Source organism: Oryza sativa, chromosome 3 (assembly GCF_034140825.1).
Source record: "Oryza sativa Japonica Group chromosome 3, ASM3414082v1".
Classification (NCBI taxonomy): domain Eukaryota; kingdom Viridiplantae; phylum Streptophyta; class Magnoliopsida; order Poales; family Poaceae; genus Oryza; species Oryza sativa.
Genome location: NC_089037.1, coordinates 36,351,686 through 36,371,611, shown reverse-complemented (window position 1 = coordinate 36,371,611; position 19,926 = coordinate 36,351,686). Strand labels below are relative to the sequence as shown.

Genomic DNA, 19,926 nt, shown 5'->3' with positions numbered 1-19,926 from the left:
AAAAAGGTTCCAAAAATAATGTTTACTTATTCTGAAACCGACTGAGTACCGTACCTATTAGGCCGTGTTTTTTTTTCCTCACTTTCCTAATGGCCATGAAAATCGATCGAAATTAAGTTTGGAGATTTTCAGGCACCTTCTTTTCACTTAATTGATCCATATATTTCGCAGATTCTTGTGTTCTTGCCTTTCTTGGAAGCTCGCCGCGTACGTTTTTGGTTTCTTAGCTTTCGGCCGGAAGAGGTAGCAGAGAGGAAGAGAAGCGCGCGCGGGCCGAGGAGAGGAAGAAGAACGCTTTAAAATGGGCTTCCCAGTAAGCCCATAATGGGCCATTGGGTTGGGCCGTATGGGCCTCGCTTCCCATCTTCTCCATGTCTCACGGGAGAGATCGGGTCGGCTGCCGCGGAAGGAGAAAGGCCGGCGAAGTGCCACGTGTCCACGACGGCCGCCTCACTCCAACCGCGGCCTGATCCCGAAGCTATGTGGCGTAGCCGGCGAGACGCGCGCTATTCTCCGCCTCCGACATGGCTTCCGCCGCCTTGGCCTCCCGCGCGCTGCCGCCTCCGCCCCGCCACTGCGCTCGCCGCCCGCGCGCTCCACCGACCACCGCCCCACGGCCACGACGCGGATGCGCGGCCGCCGCTCGTCCCGCGCGCTGCAGGGCGGTGGCCGCCGACGAGCGCCCCGCGGACCCCTCCATCCCCGAGGGCGAGGACGGCGCGCTCTCCGGGTACGTTTCGCACCGCACCACTACTCTCCGGCGATTGATCGATGCTCATAGGCATAGCCGGTTTTGCGTTCTGAATCGGGGTCAGGGAGGCGGAGAGGCCGGAGGCGGACGTCGTCGTCATCGGGAGCGGGATCGGCGGGCTGTGCTGCGCGGGGCTCCTGGCGAGGTATAACCAGGACGTGCTCGTGCTCGAGAGCCATGACCGCCCCGGAGGCGCCGCGCACTCGTTTGACATCAAGGGCTTCAACTTCGACTCGGGCCCTTCCCTGTTCTCCGGCTTCCAGTCCAGAGGCCCCCAGGCCAATCCCCTCGCCCAGGTGATACTTGATTGCAGCAAATTGTTCTTCCCATTATGGCATTGTGGGTTTAGAGCAAGTTAATTGTGGTGAGAGCTTGGAAGCTGATGTGGTCATTCAATTGGTCAGGTCCTTGATGCGCTAGGCGAATCAGTTCCATGTGCCTCATATGATTCCTGGATGGTTTATGTACCTGAAGGCCAGTTCCTTTCGCGGATAGGTCCAACTGATTTCCTCAAGGTGAGCAGTCTTTTGCCATTAGATATGTAATCGTTGGAACCATTCACTTAACTTTACCTGTGACATTATCAGTTCTCACTCAGATATGTTATTTCTTCTCAAATGGTATGGCTGGTTATTGAACTTAGAGATGTTCTCTCCCATTTATGCAGTTTTGATGCTAACAATTTATTTATGTTGGATGCTCTGAACACGATTCTGACTCGCAATTCTTTCAGGACCTTGATGAATTTGTTGGTGCTGATGCAGTCCAGGAGTGGAAAAAGCTTCTTGTGAGTTTCTTTTGTCTGCATTGTGACTCTTTGGAAAATACTTTTGCAGCCATAGTCGTGTAGATGAACTCACTACTCACTGAACTGGAGTACTAAGCAACACATGAGCAATCCATAAATTATTAATGCTTTCCTTTCCTGTGCTATCCTTTTATAGGCATATTTTGTAAAAAATGTAAAAGCACCGTACTTGAATATGATATGATACTAGTTTCTTTTCCAGGATCATTTCTTATTTTTTTTATCTTTGGGACATTTTATGTTCCACTAGAGCATGAGCTAATACCATACTAAAACAATCTCAGGATGCAGTTATTCCTATCTCTGCAGCTGCAATGGCTTTGCCTCCACTTTCCATTCGAGGTGATTTAGGTGTTCTCTCCACATCTGCTGGTAGATATGCTCCTTCTCTGTTGAAATCAATCCTGCAAATGGGACCTCAAGGGGCTCTTGGTGCTACAAAACTTCTAAGACCTTTCTCAGAGATCGTTGATTCATTGGGCCTGAAAAACCCCTTTGTTCGTAATTGGATCGATCTCTTGTGTTTTCTACTTGCTGGAGTCAAATCTGATGGTGCTCTTTCTGCAGAAATGGTAAACTAATTTCCATCAGGTTTACTTCCATTTGCAGTAGCTGTTGCTTTGCCTAACATTGAATTCATTATCCTTCCATTTGTGTTTTCCTTTAATTTCAGTACCTTTTGCTTTGCCATAATTTAGTGAATTACCATTTCCAACTGGTTTCCAGAAACAACATTTAGTTCACTGTTGAAACCGACCAATACCATTATGGCAATATATAGATGAATAAGAGAATAATTTTGTTGCACAACTTCTATCAATATATTTGTGGGTGCATTGACCCTAATGGTGAGGACATCATGGGATTAGTATTACATCGGTGCAATGTTCCTCTTCTTTCCATAAAATAGCTGTGCTGGTGTTACACGTTCTCATGTCATCTGAACTTGGAACAACCTCAATGTAGCATATTCTACATCTAGTTTATTTAGCAGATACTATTTCAGAATCTATACTATTCCGTAGTCACTCTCATGTGACCCTAAACCAGTCAATGCAGTCTACATGGTAGTGATTGTATTTATAGTGGATCTAAATTGTATAGGTTGATGGCATGCATTCCCATTGGTGGATGGCAGTGACTTATACCTGAATCTTAGCACTTTTATCTTGTTGGAGTGCTCCACAGCAACTGGATGTCGAAATATTTGGCACTGAGCAATGCGATTCATTGCATCAAAAAACAATGCGATTCTGAATAAGTTACAGTGCAGAGTTTTCCATATATTTACCTCTATGATACTTAGCTCCCATCTGTTGTGTCTATTCAAATTCACACAAATACTTTAAAAGTGATGATTATGATGTTTTCTGTTTCATCATTTGGTCTAACTACAACCACAGGTTTATATGTTTGCAGAATGGTATAAACCAGGATGCTCGCTTGAGTATCCTCTTGAGGGAAGCGGAGCAATAATAGATGCTCTTGTGCGAGGAATAAAAAAATTTGGTGGCAGGCTTGCTCTTCGTTCGCATGTTGAAAAGATTTTAATTGAGAATGGTCGAGCAGTTGGTGTCAAGCTACAAAGTGGACAAGTAAGCATCTTCTAAGGATATGTTATTACCAAACAAAAAACAAACTGTTACCTAGTAGGAAAGGATTTGTGTGATACAAGTTATGAACACAAAACCAATGATAGCAATGCAGATCCATATTATTACTATTGGTAATGATTTCATCAAATATGATACTTACATTACCTTGAGCCTCATGGATGCATCAAAGTCTTTAGTGTACAATCCACGATAATCACTATATATTTTCCCTCCCTCCCTCCAAAAAGTACCATCTTCAGTACTGCATATCACATTTAGTTTAGGGGCTTTAGGCCTTGGTCCACCCATTTGCAGTAGTGGCAGACCATAGAAATCATGTAGGCCAAGATGGCATATCTTTTCTCGCCCTGTTGTCTTATGCAATCTATTTTTGAGAGGCATGATTGTGCCACATGTTATTCTAGGTCACTAGATAGTAACCTATTCCCTTGTATTGACTTCCATCATGCAACCTATGTTTTGAAGATTCAGCAGCTGTTGAAATCTTGTCGGGAATTTGCTTCTCATGCAGATTGTGCGCGCAAGGAAAGCAGTTGTTAGCAATGCATCTATGTGGGATACTTTGGATTTGCTGCCACCAGATGCTGTCCCAAGATCATATCAAGACAAAGTGAAAGCAACTCCACAATGTGAATCATTTATGCATCTCCACTTGGGTTTTGATGTCGAGGTTGGTTGTCATACACTCATATTCATTAAGATGTGTGTTTTTACATTAACTCAGGCAATCTCTCACGGTAACTACTTACGTAACTGGAACAGAATGCCAGAGAGGACCTTGGAATCCATCATATTGTGGTTAATGATTGGAACAAAGGAGTTGATGCTGACCAGAACGTTGTATTGATATCAGTTCCTACTGTTCTTGGAAATGGCTTAGCACCGCCTGGAAAGCACGTCCTACATGCTTATACACCAGGAACAGAACCTTTCAGTTTGTGGGAAGGACTAGATAGGAAAAGCGCCGAGTATCGAAGGCTGAAAGAAGAACGCTCTGAGGTACAACATAGAACAAATGCTGTGCTCTTGTTCTTCTAGCGTTACTCCCCTGATAACTGGGAATTAGTCCCTAGAAATCCATGCGCTTTAACACCGTTTTATCAGTTCAGATATTTCCTAGAAATTTCATCTCTTTACCCTTCTTTTCCACACGTGCAAACATGGGTGGCTTGTGTAGCCGTCTAGACTCCAGAGGCTAGAACAATAATCTACTACATGTTAGAATTTTAAGGAAGCAATTTTCTTGACTCATAGGAAGCAAATATGATCAAAAGTTAAGTAAAAAGTTATCGAAGCTAGACACACTTTTTATAAAGTACTCTTTTATTCACTGATTGTAAATAGAAACTTGCTGTATTCTATGATAAGTTAATTTAAACCTCTCAGGTGATGTGGAAAGCCGTGGAGCTTGCCCTTGGTCCAAGATTTAGCAGAGAAAAATGCGATGTGAAGCTGGTTGGATCACCATTAACACACAAGAGGTTCCTCCGAAGAAATAGAGGAACCTATGGTCCAGCCATAAAAGCTGGGGAGGCCACTTTCCCTGGGCAGGCAACACCTATACCCCAGCTATTCTGCTGTGGTGACTCGACTTTTCCAGGCATCGGTGTACCGGCCGTCGCTGCAAGTGGTGCAATTGTCGCAAACACGCTAGTCTCCGTGTCACAACATTCAGAGCTTCTTGATGCTGTTGGAATTTGACATGCAGACGTGCAGGTCAGTATCTACTTCCTTTCACATAACCGTTTCATTCTGAAGAATCTGGAAACTGGAACAAATTTTGGCTACTGAAACTGGAACAAATGACTTTGTTTTGCAAGAATACTACTGTGTGGAGCTTTTGACAGAGATCAATATTAATCTATGAAGATTAAAAGCTAAGTTCATCCTCCCCACATGCAGAGGTACAGCTAACAGATGACCCCCTTTGAATAGTGATGTAGCCACATCTCACAGCACACATGAGCACTTTACAGTAGCATATGCAAACTGAAGTGATAGCCGCCTGTGAGGCCCATGACCTGGTCAACGAATGACGGGACCCTGGTCTCTTAGCATGATGAGCATGAACAGAACAGCTATCTCGGTGGACCTTTCGGGTTCTCCTGTTTGTTACTACCACTTGTTTCTTGTTTCTATTCATTCGGGCATAGCCATGTGACTGCCTCTGTTATATGTTTCTCTTGTTTTCCTGTATTACATCAAGTCTCTCTGGTTGCAGGTAGGCAGGCAGATCTGTGGATAACAGTATATGACTACATTACAACATACAGTAGATACTACAAGAAACATATGGATAAGCAGGAATTTTACATTGGATAATTTTGAGTTATTTTCTGTGACCCGATTGTCGTTTACAACTAGTACATGAGAACCACGGTTATGTACAGAAGTTTTTCTTAAAGAAAAAACCTGCATGATCCTGTACACTCCATAGTTCTGATGAACGATGAACTTGATAACACACGCAGGGCTACATGAAGTTTGTTTTTTCCCGCATTGTTAATGCAGCTGCTGACAAGTTGGTCTCCTGAGGCGAACCATGCATGTTGTATCGTTCTACCGAAAGTTCTGTGGCACATGCAGGCTTTTGTCGATTTCTTTTCTGGTATGGGGAGATGAACATGACTCCATGAGTTGGATTTGCGGTTAGGGTGTGTTTAGTTCTACGCTAAAATTAAAAGTTTGACTAAAATTGAAAGTTTAAAGAAAAAAAATTGAAAGTTTATGTGTATAGGAAAGTTTTGATGTGATGGAAAAGATGAAAGTTCGAAGAAAAAGTTAGGAAGGGCTTGGAAGAGAAGAATGGATGCCTTGCTACGACGGAAGCCGCACTTAACCACAAGGGAGCTGAATCTTGTTCGGCAAAATCTGAACTTTAGCAACATTGCCCAATCTGGGATAGCTGAAAATGATGGATTGATATATTAATTTAATTTTTATCATAGCTCATCAATTGGTAGTTTATCTAATTTTTTATAGCCTTTACGAATGAATAAACTACTGCCATGAAGTTGAAATGCTACTTTAGAAAAGTCCTCCATAGGTTTTTTGGTACTAAACACACTGTTTATATAAGTTTGAAAAGCAACGGAAATCCATAATATTAAAAGCAGAGCTTAACTCTAATGTTTTATTTTCACCTAAAAGTCGATGCCTGTTGTAATTGCAACATTGGCAATTTGGCATGATTCCATCTGTTTAAACAATTACAAATTGCACTACCCCAAGAATGAAAATCCTTGCAAAATCACAATTCAGAAAAAGTTCACTCCCAAGTCAACACTCCTGTCAATCAATCCAAGTATGTTCACTGCCAAATTGACTGCAGCCAAACACCAAAAACCCCTCAAATCAAATGTCACTTCACATCCACAGCTCACAACCCAATTTTTTGTTTGCTTCTCCCCCCTCATCTCCCCCATCCTTCCATTCCATCCATGGCATCACCTCCATAAATTTCTCTCTGCTCCTCCATGCCCTTGCCTATTCTTTTTTACCAGAAAAGGAAAAGTTTGGAAGGAGAAGAGCAGCTGCCCTCCACTACCTCACTCCACTCTCCCCCCCTACCTAACCTACTTGCTCCACACCAGAGAGAGCCCCAAACCATCTCATCTCATCCTCTTCCGATTCCCTGCTCGCCCATAATTATTCCAAGAGCACTGGAGCCTGTTGATCTGCTTGCTCCAAGAATTTTTCTTTCATCTCTGTGGGATTTTGGCTCCAGGTACTGTGGCTCCAGATTCTTTGATCCCACCAGAGAGAAAAAAAAGGGTCGTTTTTTAATGCTCCTTCGGACCCGGTTTGCGGCGGTTTGGACCCAATTATCGAGTTATAGGATTTGGGATGGATCGCACGGTTTATTTTCGGAGGATCTTTGGGCCATTTTTGAGATTGATCTGTTCGGGATTTAGTGCAAGTTTTGCGGTTTTTCTTGATGATTATTTAGTGGCCCTTCTTGATCGCTGTGTGGCTGGAAATCCGGATGCCTTTTGGAGTAGTGTACTAACAGACGAATTATGTGTTTCGTACTTGAGTGCAGTGTACTTACTTCCTGAAGATTTTTTGGATGTTCTTCATCAGTTATAAATTGATGAAGCAACTTTTACAAGAAAAATTTCCTACTATGCCATAGAAGGTTCATCTCGATCTTGACACATTTTTATGGAATGTGTATGCAGCTGTTGCTGAAGTGATGCTGGAGGAAACGGCATTGCAATGGCGGGCTGATCTTCTGCAAGCAATGGAGTGAATACTGGTCTGTTTTTCTTGTCCTGACCTGGGGAATCTCGGGTAGTGGGGGATGGCCTATTCTGGACTAAGGCATGGCGGCGTTGGGAGCTCCTCTCGGCCGGGACATGGATTCAAGGGCCCGGCTAGTTCGGTTGAATGTCTAGGAAGGGAGATGCTGGAAATGCAATTGAGGGATTCCAAACCAGATGTTGGTGATGAAAAGGTAGGTTTCTGTTCGTGTTTGTTTGTCACTGAGTGAACTAGTGTTGATGTAGGATGAAGAGTCACCTGTCACCAGAATCAAACTCTTGTTTCTGTGGTTCCTGTTATTTTGTTCACCTCCTGTAGCAATGAGCCACTGTGCCTTTCTGAGAAAGTAGTAAATAATCACTGCATAACTTCAAAAAATTTGTCTGTAATTTGCTACTCTGCAAATTTGACATGTTGTCCACCCTAGAAAAGCATGGTTTTATGACACTGCTTCATACTTCTACGGCTCATGAATATTCACAGAAAGCCTACGGAAATATGAACCAAGACTGCACTTTGGTTTACCAACAATTCATTTGCAGAACACTGAACGAGATGTAGTCGACGGCTCTAGCGCTGAAGCTGGTCACATAATAGCTACTACGATCCGTGGCCGAAATGGTCTACCTAAACAGGTAAAAATAGTTTCGCTTTCATCCTTGCAATTTGTGATGTTTGGCCATGAAACAATGCTGATAAAGTGGTTATGGTAATGGAACAGTCTGTCACTTATATTGCTGAGCATGTGGTCGGAACTGGTTCTTTTGGGGTTGTATATCAGGTAAGCCTGTGGCTTTTTCATTGTAAAAATTTCTCTATGTGACTGTGAAAGGCAAATAACCTGTTCGTGTCAACTCTTAGGCCAAATGTCGAGAAACAGGAGAAATTGTTGCCATTAAAAAGGTTCTTCAAGATAAACGTTACAAGAACAGGGAATTGCAAATTATGCATATGCTGGATCATCCTAATATTGTTGGTCTTAAGCATTACTTCTTCTCAACCACTGAAAGGGATGAACTTTACCTCAATCTTGTCCTTGAGTATGTTCCAGAGACAGTAAACCGAATTGCGAGACAGTACAGCAGAATGAATCAACGGGTGCCCCTCATTTATGTCAAATTATACACTTATCAGGTCAGCCCTGATTTGTTGTCTATTTTTCTGAGTGACTCGCCTTTGCATTGGACCAGTAACCTTTAGGAAATAATATAATTTTCCATCTCATGCCCCATTCCAAACCGATTGCTTCTATAGATTCAAGAGAATAAACTCTTTGGATGTCCGGTCATAATCTATTTTTGGTTATCTTATTTTCGAGGAACAAGGGGGCACATTTGCAAAGTTCTTAATTTTTCAGCTGGGTTATCCAGTGCCTTCGGGCATGCATGCCACACTAGAGCTTATCAATAGTTGATGCATATTTTTTTCCTGTAAAATATCAATGGACCATGTTCAACCATCTGCAAGGGAGCACTGAGTGCCATAATTTTTATGTAATGTAGGCATTCATGCTCTCCCAATTTGTTTGCATGTTCTAAAACCTGTCATGTGAAGCATGGTTCAAACTTGGTGGCAGTCATGTGTTGTCCTTGTGTCCACTCGAGTATTATCTTCAAGTAGCCCAGGACTGCACTGGAACGTTTAGAAGTTTTGGATTAATGATTCAGATTGATTTCTTCCATGGAGAATCGGCATTTAAACATCTACTCAAGCCAGCTTGTCAATTTTCCTGACTTCATATGTATGTTCAACAGCTTGCTTCTTGTTTGTCTAGCTAAACATCAAGCGCTATCTACTTATCTAATAATTTTTCTGTCATATGATTTGAGATGATAGTGAAATATAACATTTTTCATGAGATAAGTAGCACATCATTTTGGCCGGTAAAAAAATTCTGAGATTTGATTGCGTGACTTCAATCTACTCTCTAGGAACCAGCAGAGATCATTTACTGTTTAACTGAAAATTTTCACATTAGTGCATGTAATTGTTTATATACTCTTAACTAATGGTTAGATTTATCTATTTACTCCAGTTAGAATTCTAGCTAATGAGTTGTTCTATACACCTGTTTGCTCTCTGTAGCTGTTGAAATAAATTCTCCCAACATGCACTAAACCGTGCTTCCAGTTGTATTTTTCTTTATGATATCATATCTTAAGACAAAATTTGATTATTTATTAACTACTAAGTCATCTAAATCGTTGTTCCTGTTGTCTTTGCAGATATGCCGAGCACTTGCTTACATACATAACTGTGTTGGCATCTGCCACCGTGATATAAAACCACAGAATGTTCTTGTGAGATTTTAACCCCTTTATTTTCTATGCTTAATATGTTTTGCTGTACAGATCCTCAAATATAAATTAATGGGGATCATGGAAAATAAAACATAACTAATTGGTACATGAAGGAGTTGCATATATGTAACATTGTCTACTTTTAACTATATGAAATATTCACAGCAAACTCTATATCCTGTAGAGAAGGTGCATAATGTTGGTAATAAAGCTTTGCATTTTTATGTATCTGCATTTCCCTGAAAATATTAGTCATAATTCATAAATGAACTTGGGCAATCTTATTTTCTCCTTTTGTTCCATTGAGCTTTCATATGTTTACTGTTGCATATTTCTGAAGAGCATAAAGTATATTGCTCATTGGGACTGAGATTCTGGTTCATATGTATCCAAATATCTTAATTATTGGTTGGTTCCACATACATGATATAACATTCTGAAACTGAAAAAAGCAATCCACATGTGCATTATTTAGTTTCCTATAGCTGAGCCATCCCATGTGCATTGTTTGGTGCCAATGCTACATGTTATCAACTTATCATATTATCAAACTGTATGTTACTGTTTATATTGTTTTGCTTGTTGATGATATTGGCTGATGGAAGAGCACTTTGGTTATACATAGTCATTTTTGTTCTTTATTGAAAGAGAAAATATCCATGGCTCCACATATTTGGATTGCATCAACTACCACTAGGTCCACTACTAGGACTATGATGCCAAATTATTTGACATATAGAACAGCAGGATTTAAGATTAAGTCTCATATATAAGATTATTAAAACGGTATAAACTGCACATATAAAGGAACATTTATGCAGACAAACTGTTAGTACTTCAATTATTTATTTTAAAACCGTGATCATGCATGTACTTACAGACTGAAATTCACTAAGTTTTGATGGTACTAATAAGGTCTTCCTTCGCACTGTAGGTTAACCCACATACACACCAGCTCAAAATATGTGATTTTGGCAGTGCAAAAGTTTTGGTAAGTTCTGAATTTGGCAGAAATTTAAATTCACAAGCATTTCTGTTTTCTGAATGGACACACTGGGTTTTCTTGCAAGGAAATGTGAACTTAGGCAGGTAGCCTACACATGATAGTCTTAAATTGCAGCTTTTTCCCCGCCGAATGTGCAGGTCAAAGGAGAGCCAAATATCTCCTACATATGCTCAAGATATTACAGGGCACCAGAGCTCATATTTGGTGCAACTGAATATACTACTGCCATTGATTTGTGGTCTACAGGCTGTGTCATGGCAGAGCTTCTGCTTGGACAGGTTTCATTCATGCATACAATATTTTGCTTTTGTTCAATTTCTTATTCTAATAACATTCATCCATGCAGCCTCTGTTCCCTGGGGAAAGTGGAGTTGATCAGCTGGTCGAGATTATCAAGGTAACATTTTTCTATGATGTCCTAAACTGTTCTCTCCTGTGACCATTGATCTTGACAATAACATGTTTAGTCATAGCGCCTTGCAGGTTTTGGGTACTCCAACAAGGGAAGAGATCAAGTGCATGAATCCGAACTACACGGAGTTCAAATTCCCTCAAATTAAGGCTCATCCATGGCACAAGGTATTCTGCCCATCCTTGACAAAACTAATGCAATATCGATGTCCGATTTGGTACATACTTTTGGGACAGGGAGATCTTTTAACGCAAATTACTATGCTGTTAAATTTTGAAATATTTGTTGAAGACAAAAAGGATTAAAAACCAAATGGAAAAGAAATCCAATTTCTGTGTTACCATTTGCGCTTCGACATTCCTATTAGTTGGGTCCTGCGTGTGTGAGCAATGTCCATATTATGTGTGTGTTCAATTGGAAAATTAAACAATACTTTCTCACTGTTCTTTTTGTAACTCAAAAGTTTTGTTTTTTACCCAGGTTTTCCAAAAAAGGCTTCCACCTGAAGCAGTGGACCTTGTAAGCAGGTTTCTGCAATACTCACCAAATCTTCGGTGCACCGCTGTAAGGCCACATGAGATTTTGGTTGTTATGATGGCCTGAGCAGCCTGATGTGGTATACTGTTAGATTTCTCTCTCATCTAACCTATTTAATTATTCTCCAGATGGAAGCCTGCATGCACCCTTTCTTTGATGAGTTGAGAGATCCAAACACTCGTCTACCTAATGGGCGTCCTCTTCCTCCTCTCTTCAACTTCAGAACACAAGGTATCATAGCTGAATGAAACAGCGATAACAGCATATGAACCTTAGCATTTGCTGATTTGATTCTCATCAACCTAAACATTCCTAAATCTCTCTGCCTCGTCTAACACCTCATGTAGACAGTATTTATGTGAGCTGAGAGAATTATTTCATGAATTATGTTCAAAATGGTACCTAGCATTTAGGTGAACAAACTGAAGCCAATGCTCGATCTTCCACTTCCCGAAATGGCAGAATTGTTCCGTTAATTGTTTGTTCGCCTCAATGTCAAAATGAATCCTGCTGCTTTGAATTTATCCTCAGCTAAACTGATACAACATTTGCAACATTGGCAGAGCTAAATGGCATCCCTCCAGAAGCCATCGAACGTCTGGTTCCCGAGCATGCGAGAAGGCAGAGTTTGTTCATGGCGCTGCGCACCTAGTTCTCTAGCTCTTCTTTTTTCGCAGTTTTTCTTCCTGAGGGAAGCTCTGTAAAGGTGTAGTGGCTTCTATGTGCCCATCTCAGTGTGGATAAGGTCTTTGGCTAGAGTTGTTGTTGTTGTTGTTCATGGCAGGATGTGATGTGAGTGAGGTTGGAGAAGAAGAGGCTTGTGCTTTGGTGTGCTTGTGCAGTTGGTTTGAGGTTGGAATCTATGCTTCAGGGTTCCAGGCTGTGTAACTCCTCCAGTTCTCTTTGGACTTTGGTTTGAAGATTGTGTGCAGTAACAGTGCTTGGTTCAACTTCAGTTCAGAGTGGTCTGGTGATGATAAAGAAAATCATTCAGAAAGTTTTGTTTATGTTCAGTGCTTCACCATTCAATACTGTCGATGCAGGTGCAGATATGTTCAACTTCAGAGTTTTGTTTATGTTACATGCTTCACCATTCAGAAAGTGTGCACAAAGGATCTCAGTTTTCTTATAAATCTTCAGAAGATTCTCAATAGAATGATCTCTCAATAAAGTGTGCCCCGTTCTTTTCTCATAAAGATAATGATTTTACCTCAGTTTCCGTTAGCACGCTTTTCAAACTATAAATTGACATGTTTTTTGCGAAAAAATTTTATATGAAAGTTGTTTTAAAATATTAAATATATCTATTTTTCAAGTTTATAGTAATTAAAACTCAATTAATCACATATTAATGGTTTTCTTGTTTTGCATGTCCACTTTTAATCTTATCTTCAGAAGATTGAAGGGAGCTTTTAATCCGCTTTTAAACTGGCTGTGACTACATGAAATCATATGAAATCAGAGTCTTTCCATCTCCCTGAAGAAAAAAGAAGGAAAGAAATTGAAAAATAAAATTCAAAATCTCCAGCGGAAATAACCACCAACTTCGTACATACGCAAGAAAAGACGATCACGACCGTCCGATTTCGGGAGTGCGCCTCATCTTGCAGAGGAAGTAAAGCACACCGTCTCCTTTCTTGCAGTGGAGGAAAGAAACCCAACCCCGTCGCCCCCTCCTCGCCGTCGGATCAAGATCCAACGGCTGTGATTCCTCCTGTTCGTCCTCTTTAACACCCCCACCCCTTCTCCTTTCTCATTTCCTCTCCTCCGCCACCTCTTCTCCTCGCCGCCGCCGCCGCCGCCTCCTCGCCGGATCACGCAAAACCCTAGCTAAAACCCTACGCTTCCGCCGCCGCGAGCGCGTCCCCCCTCCGGCGAGATGAACTTCAAGGGCGCGAAGATGCCGAGCCCGCCGCCGGCGGCTGCCGCGGGGCGGCTGGTGAAGGTGGGGCTGCTGGGCGGCGCCGCCATCTACGCCGCCTTCAACAGCCTCTACAACGTCGAGGGAGGCCACCGCGCCATCGTCTTCAACCGCCTCGAGGGCATCAAGGACAAGGTAACCCATCGATCGAAGCCTACTAGTGAACTTGTGATGTGATGCCGATGGGTTTCAGAGAAGCTATGCGTGTGCTTGTGATTTGGTGGGTTGCGTTTGAATGAATTGTTGTGGTTGGTTGTGTGCTCGGTGCAGGTGTACCCTGAGGGGACTCACTTCATGATCCCGTGGTTCGAGAGGCCGATCATCTACGATGTCCGAGCCCGCCCCAACCTCGTCGAGAGCACTTCTGGAAGCCGTGATCTCCAGATGGTAAAATTCTGTCCTTGCACTTGGGGTTTCTGACTAGGTCATGTCGTTGAGATGATGATTTGTAGCATGTAGAAGGTGATTTGTTGGTTGTGATTTGCGAATGTTAGCAAAGTTGTGTGGAATGTTCTTGCTGTGCTTGCTTAATCACTTAATTTGGGTCCCTATACTAGGACTTGTCGCTAAGTGACTCTTGTATGTGAGATGCTTCTTTGTTGGGTATATCTGAACTGCTTAGCATTTTCATCATGTGCTTAGCATTTTGAGAATGTGAGTGGTTTGGTACATTGGTTTAGAACCAACATTTACGTGTGTGACTAGCATTGCAATGCGTGTTATGCTTTGCCTGCAATGGAGGCAGTACACTTTTTTTTTTGTTGACATGCATTTAAATTCCGATTCTTCACAACTTAGAACTCTTATTGACCATACAAATTGGTTTGCTCATCGGTACCTGTGTGCAAATTTCTTGTTTTAGACCTTTGCTTCAAAGTAACATTGGTAGAGGTCAGTACCAACACATTTTTAGTTTGATACAATTTGATAACTTGGACAGGTGAGAATTGGTCTTCGTGTCCTTACAAGACCGTTACCAGAGAAGCTACCAACCATCTACAGGTCCCTGGGGGAGAATTTCAATGAGAGAGTTTTGCCTTCAATCATTCATGAAACACTCAAAGCGGTGGTTGCACAGTACAATGCCAGTCAACTAATCACACAGAGAGAGGTACTGTCTTATCATATCTATCTGTGTTTAAATATCTAATATGTTTCCATGGTATGCTATGCTAGTTTAAGAGCTAATATAGTAGTATGATATTTAGTTTAAGAGCTAATATAGTAGGATATATGGTAATAATTATTCCTTTATCCAACACAGGCTGTGAGCAGGGAGATTAGGAAGATCCTGACAGAGAGGGCTAGCAACTTCAACATTGCTCTGGATGATGTGTCCATCACAAGTCTCAGCTTTGGAAAAGAGTTCACTCATGCAATTGAAGCCAAGCAGGTTGCTGCACAAGAAGCTGAGCGTGCAAAGTTCATTGTTGAGAAGGCTGAACAAGACAAGAGGAGTGCGATCATCAGAGCACAGGTAAGCAAAGATGCAATGGATTATTTCTGGTTTAGATGGCTTTCACCATATTCCTTGATAAGTTTACTACCTGTAGTTTTAGTGACAATTGTTAAGACATATCAATGGCACTGTTTATTTCTTCATTGTTTCATATATTTCATTTTTGTTGGTGTGGGTTGAGTCTGACTGTGAGGCCTGCTTGAACAGGGTGAGGCTAAGAGTGCACAGCTGATTGGTGAGGCGATTAACAACAACCCTGCCTTCCTCGCTCTCCGACAGATTGAAGCTGCCAGGGAGATCTCTCACACCATGGCAAGCTCAAACAACAAGGTGTACCTGGATTCCAAGGACCTCTTGCTTGGGCTCCAGCAGCTGAATGTGGACAACAAAAACAAGAAGTGAAACAGTTTCTTGTCATCAGATGATCATTACAGTTTCTGATCATCAGTTGATCATTGTTGGTTTCTCCATGGGAGAGTACTTCTAAGAAAATCGCATAGTCTTTAGCTTATGTCAGAAAAGGTTCTGGTTTAGGAAGTGAGATCAACAGGTGGCATCCTTTTTCATCATTGCATTTGAAGGAGTACTCGCAAGTGAAGTGGAGGTTATCATTTTTGCTGCTGTAAAAAAATATAACTTGAATACTCTCTTCGATATCTTAGTTGCCATGGCCACTTTGCCAGTTCGTCTTTGTTATTTTGAGTTCGGTCGCTGTAACGCAGGCTGTGCCTCTAACAGCTGGATTGCTGCACATGTTTCCTGATTCCTGTGCTAACTAGGCAGCAGTGAGCATCGAATGGCTAGAACTTGACTGCCATTTTTGAAAATCGATCGGGGATGTTGTAAGTTCTGAATAAAAATGGGTGAAATCTAAATGTGTTGATAGAGGGCTGCAAGGAGATGAAGTGATGAACCGATGAAGGCACAGGCAGGCTGCCTTACAGTTACAGGTGCTTGTTCAGCTGCAGCATTGGTGAATGGTGATGTCTCTTAAGATTGAAATGTTACTACTAGAAAATGGGCTCTCTCCTTAATCTCCGTGGAGAACTTTAGAGGTTAAAAGTTCACTTATAGCCTTATAGGACGGATACAGTAGAAGCCATTAAAAAAAGACCGACTATTCGGCATCCTGCGTGCGATCTGTATATGCTCGGACAATGTTTTAAAAAAAAAAGCCCGACTATTCGCGTCCTTTTTTTTAAAAAAAAATAAAAACTCGCAAAGTGTTCTAGTCATTGCTGACGAGAACGGCCGTAACGTGACACGCGAGCTACCTGATACTACCTGATATACCTTCCTTCCTCGTCTACCAGCCCACTCAACTGCTGACTCACTCAAGTGATGGTAGATTAGACTTCTGAGAAAAAAATCCTTTGAATTAATTCCTCCAAAACTTAAATAAAAGCTCATGTGGAAAAATTTTCTGGTACAGCAATATTTATATAACCTTATGGCGTGTCAAACTTTCTTCCCATGGCTTTTTTGCCAAGAAATGGGGTTACTTACCATTCAACGCCGCTCTCACTCTCACTATATTTATGAGCATTTGTTCCCGTATTTTCGCATCCCTTTTGATCGATCGGAGCCATGAGGACAAAGACGTTTGTGTTGTTCCCGTCTCTTGGCGTCGGCCACCTCAACCCCATGGTGGAGATGGCCAAGCACCTGCGCCGCCGCGGCCTCGCCGTCGTCGTCGCGGTGATCGACCCGCCCGACAACGACGCCACCTCGGCCGACGCGACGGCGCGCCTCGCCGCGGCCAACCCGTCCATCACGTTCCGCCTCCTGCCGGCGCCGCCCAGCCCGGACGCCGCCGCGCACCCGGCCAGGCGCGCCCTCGACGCGCTCCGCCTGGCCAACCCCGTGCTCCGGGAGTTCCTCCGCTCGCTGCCCGACGCCGCCGACGCCCTCCTGCTCGACGCGTTCTGCGTCGACGCGCTCGACGTCGCGGCCGAGCTCGCCATCCCCGCCTACTTCTTCTTCCCCTCCGGTGCCAGCGCCCTCGCCGCCTTGCTCCACCTCCCGTATTACTACCCCGACGTGCCGTCGTTCAGGGAGATGGGCATGGCGCTCGTCCGCCTCCCCGGCATGCCGCCGCTCCGCGCCGTCGACATGGTGGCGACGGTGCAGGACAAGGAGAGCGACGCGACCAAGGTCCGGCTGTACCAGTTCAAGCGGATGGCGGAGGCGAAGGGCGTGCTCGTGAACAGCTTCGATCGGCTGGAGCCCAAGGCCCTGAACGCGCTCGCCGCCGGCGTCTGCGTTCCCGACAAGCCCACGCCGAGGGTCTACTGCATCGGGCCACTGGTCGACGCCGCCGCCGGCAAGAACGGCGAGAGACACCCGTGCCTCGCGTGGCTGGACGCGCAGCCGCGCCAGAGTGTCGTGTTCCTCTGCTTCGGCAGCAAGGGCGCGTTCCCGGCGGCGCAGCTGAAGGACATAGCTCGTGGGCTGGAGAACTCCGGCCACCGTTTCCTGTGGGCAGTGAGGAGCCCGCCGGAGGAGCAGAGCACATCGCCGGAGCCTGACCTGGAGCGGCTGCTGCCGGCGGGGTTCTTGGAGAGGACGAAGCATCGCGGCATGGTGGTCAAGAACTGGGCGCCACAGGCGGAGGTGGTGCGGCACGAGGCGGCCGGCGCGTTCGTGACGCACTGCGGGTGGAACTCGACGCTGGAGGCGATCATGTCGGCGCTGCCGATGATTTGCTGGCCGCTTTACGCGGAGCAGGCGATGAACAGGGTGCTCATGGTGGAGGAGATGAAGGTCGCCGTGGCGCTCGACGGCGGCGAGGTGGGTGGCGCGTTGGTGGCGGTGGCGGCGGAGGAGGTGGAGGCGAAGGTGAGGCTGGTGATGGAGACCGAGGAAGGGAGGAAGCTCAGGGAGAGGGTGGTGGAGACGAGAGACATGGCGCTGGATGCCATCAACGGAGGTGGGTCTTCTGAGATTGCATTTGATGAGTTCATGAGAGATTTGGAGAAGATGAACAGCTTGGAGAACGGAGGAGGACGCAGCTGCTGATCAAGCAGGATTTCACCATGACACGAGAACTATTATTGATCATAGAAAATATTGATCCATTAAAAACAGTTGTGGCATGGTGTTCTTTTACAGTAAAAGCAGTTGTCTTTCGGAGTTAAGCAGGTGTTTTGGCGAGGCGTTTGTAAACCCCTTGTTGGCCTAGTGGCAATTGGTCACGCTTAGCGGTGGTCGGCTTGGTAATAGTGTCTTCTCCAGGGTATTGTGTGAGGAGTTGCCAACTCGTGGTGTCGGTATGTTTGTTTTTGTTTCTCCTAGTTACAATCTTTCCAGGGTTGTGATATTGTTTTTTTTTTCTGCTATCAATATAAACTCCGTACTGTCTTATGCGAGTCGTTAAAAAAATGTAGTCGTGGTATATGGTGTTCTTTTTTAGGTTTAATTGGATCTATGCCATTATAAATTTTATGGTTTAGAAATGCCATTACTATTCTCTTTTTTGTATTATGCGATGCGATGATTCTCTCAATTTTGGTGTTGTTTAGTACATAGGAGTACTTTTTTAGTTAGAACATTGTTGGATCTGCTCAATTTGGGAGCTATTATATTGGATAGTGGGTGGGAGGATCGTGGTTGGGATCTGAATTTAGGGAGTTTAAAATGGAGATAATTGATTCTTTGTTCTGTAGTGCATGCAGGCTAGGTGATGTATTCGGTTATGGATATGTTGGACACTCTTGTGGTTAGGTTCCATTTCAATGGGTAATAGTCACTTCTCGGAATGAGAAAAAATATTGTGGTGGGATGGTCATTGTCATATATAGCTCTAATCAATTGTCACGTCCGATGAAACCAGTTGCTATATAATCATGGGACCTATATATCATACACCGGTTTTATGAGTTGAGATATGTGTTGTATCTTGTTCTACGATTTGAGGACGAATATCGAACTAAGACAAGGAACCTAAAGTGAACCTATTCATAGATAGACTTGAGGCCGAATTATAGGCATATCCAAGCAGCATCGCACATCATGTGAATGTGCGATGCTGCATGGCTAGACCTCTGATTCGGTCCATTTAGTCACCGCCACGCGACCTGGCTCAATGGGCCGACAACAAAATACATAGCGTGATTAGAGAAGAGGTGAAAGGGAGTCGGATTTTTAATCCCCGACCCAGGGTTTCACTTATCGCGCGATAATCGCGTGATTATCGCGGTTATCGCGCTTACCGCGGGGGTACGGTAAGAGAAACCGGCAATATGGTTTGGATGAATTTTGACCAAATTTAAGATTCCGGAAAAAAAATCATGGATATAGTTCTTGATTTGTAATTGCCAATGGTGAAGAAATTTTTTAAAATAGAGTAAGCTAAATTCAAGGCAAAACTGAAAAGGTTTACAAATTGGAAAAAGGAAGACAATATTGGGCCTTAAGTATCCTACATATTCTTCCAATTATTCTCAATTTCTAGTTTTCTACACATATTCAACCGTATTTTTTCCCTATTTATTTTTCATTTATATGATTTCAGCTACACAACCCACGATAACCGTGCGAATATCGTGGTTATTGCGATAAACCGTGCGATTATCACGGTGAAACTGCAAAACCGCCGAGTTTTGAATTCGAATTTTTGGATGTGATTTTTGTGCGATTTTAGATGATTATCGTGGTTATCATGCTACCGCGGGGTGACGATAACCCCGGTCCAAACGATACGCTAAACCATGCCCCGACCTCCCTCGAATGGGTCCTCCAGACGGATCGATCGAGCTAACTATGAACACATGGGTCAGAGTTGCATACAAATGCAGCTGTGAGCGTGTCCACAAGGAGACTCGTGCGTCTACAAGTTTCAACACCTGAAGCTA

At 43.5% G+C, this 19,926-nt stretch overlaps 4 protein-coding genes across 9 annotated transcripts; all 4 read left to right on the top strand.

Annotated features, from left to right (window-relative positions):
• The first annotated feature begins 443 nt into the window (after nt 1-443).
• LOC4334739 (prolycopene isomerase, chloroplastic) lies at nt 444-5,639 on the top strand. Its single transcript, XM_015772811.3, has 11 exons — nt 444-730; nt 816-1,047; nt 1,156-1,266; nt 1,485-1,538; nt 1,844-2,131; nt 2,963-3,154; nt 3,687-3,845; nt 3,938-4,174; nt 4,562-4,891; nt 4,996-5,079; nt 5,397-5,639. The coding sequence occupies exons 1-9, from the start codon at nt 525-527 to the stop codon at nt 4,874-4,876; spliced, it is 1,794 nt and encodes a 597-aa protein (XP_015628297.1). The 5' UTR covers nt 444-524; the 3' UTR covers nt 4,877-4,891; nt 4,996-5,079; nt 5,397-5,639.
• A 1,020-nt stretch (nt 5,640-6,659) lies between these two features.
• On the top strand, nt 6,660-12,700 carry LOC4334738 (shaggy-related protein kinase delta). Of its 6 annotated transcripts, none has more exons than XM_015777621.3 (13): nt 6,660-6,902; nt 7,357-7,631; nt 7,981-8,073; nt 8,160-8,219; nt 8,300-8,572; nt 9,664-9,738; nt 10,673-10,729; nt 10,882-11,022; nt 11,091-11,141; nt 11,228-11,323; nt 11,637-11,720; nt 11,822-11,924; nt 12,257-12,700. In XM_015777621.3, the coding sequence occupies exons 2-13, from the start codon at nt 7,479-7,481 to the stop codon at nt 12,343-12,345; spliced, it is 1,275 nt and encodes a 424-aa protein (XP_015633107.1). In that variant the 5' UTR covers nt 6,660-6,902; nt 7,357-7,478; the 3' UTR covers nt 12,346-12,700. The 6 variants fall into 6 exon arrangements, with proteins under 6 accessions (XP_015633107.1, XP_015633108.1, XP_015633109.1 ...); XM_015777622.3 differs by having other exon boundaries at nt 7,922-8,073; XM_015777623.3 differs by having other exon boundaries at nt 7,922-8,073; nt 11,218-11,323.
• A 753-nt stretch (nt 12,701-13,453) lies between these two features.
• Nucleotides 13,454-15,764, top strand: LOC4334737 (prohibitin-2, mitochondrial). Its single transcript, XM_015772901.3, has 5 exons — nt 13,454-13,749; nt 13,885-14,001; nt 14,555-14,725; nt 14,879-15,091; nt 15,281-15,764. The coding sequence occupies exons 1-5, from the start codon at nt 13,573-13,575 to the stop codon at nt 15,473-15,475; spliced, it is 873 nt and encodes a 290-aa protein (XP_015628387.1). The 5' UTR covers nt 13,454-13,572; the 3' UTR covers nt 15,476-15,764.
• An 873-nt stretch (nt 15,765-16,637) lies between these two features.
• On the top strand, nt 16,638-18,539 carry LOC4334736 (anthocyanidin 5,3-O-glucosyltransferase). Its single transcript, XM_015773468.3, has one exon. It carries the CDS (start codon nt 16,661-16,663, stop codon nt 18,089-18,091), a length of 1,431 nt encoding a protein of 476 aa, XP_015628954.1. The 5' UTR covers nt 16,638-16,660; the 3' UTR covers nt 18,092-18,539.
• The last annotated feature ends 1,387 nt before the right edge of the window (nt 18,540-19,926 follow it).

Bases quoted from the DNA above. Each gene is read 5' to 3' on its own strand.
- LOC4334739 (XM_015772811.3), top strand. From the start codon at position 525: ATGGCTTCCGCCGCCTTGGCCTCCCGCGCGCTGCCGCCTCCGCCCCGC. The intron at 1,267-1,484 runs GTGAGCAGTCTT...CAATTCTTTCAG, and splicing joins GTCCAACTGATTTCCTCAAG to GACCTTGATGAATTTGTTGG. The intron at 3,846-3,937 runs GTTGGTTGTCAT...TAACTGGAACAG, and splicing joins ACTTGGGTTTTGATGTCGAG to AATGCCAGAGAGGACCTTGG.
- LOC4334738 (XM_015777621.3), top strand. From the start codon at position 7,479: ATGGCCTATTCTGGACTAAGGCATGGCGGCGTTGGGAGCTCCTCTCGG. The intron at 9,739-10,672 runs GTGAGATTTTAA...TTCGCACTGTAG, and splicing joins TAAAACCACAGAATGTTCTT to GTTAACCCACATACACACCA. The intron at 11,023-11,090 runs GTTTCATTCATG...TCATCCATGCAG, and splicing joins CAGAGCTTCTGCTTGGACAG to CCTCTGTTCCCTGGGGAAAG.
- LOC4334737 (XM_015772901.3), top strand. From the start codon at position 13,573: ATGAACTTCAAGGGCGCGAAGATGCCGAGCCCGCCGCCGGCGGCTGCC. The intron at 14,002-14,554 runs GTAAAATTCTGT...TAACTTGGACAG, and splicing joins GAAGCCGTGATCTCCAGATG to GTGAGAATTGGTCTTCGTGT. The intron at 14,726-14,878 runs GTACTGTCTTAT...TATCCAACACAG, and splicing joins AACTAATCACACAGAGAGAG to GCTGTGAGCAGGGAGATTAG.
- LOC4334736 (XM_015773468.3), top strand. From the start codon at position 16,661: ATGAGGACAAAGACGTTTGTGTTGTTCCCGTCTCTTGGCGTCGGCCAC.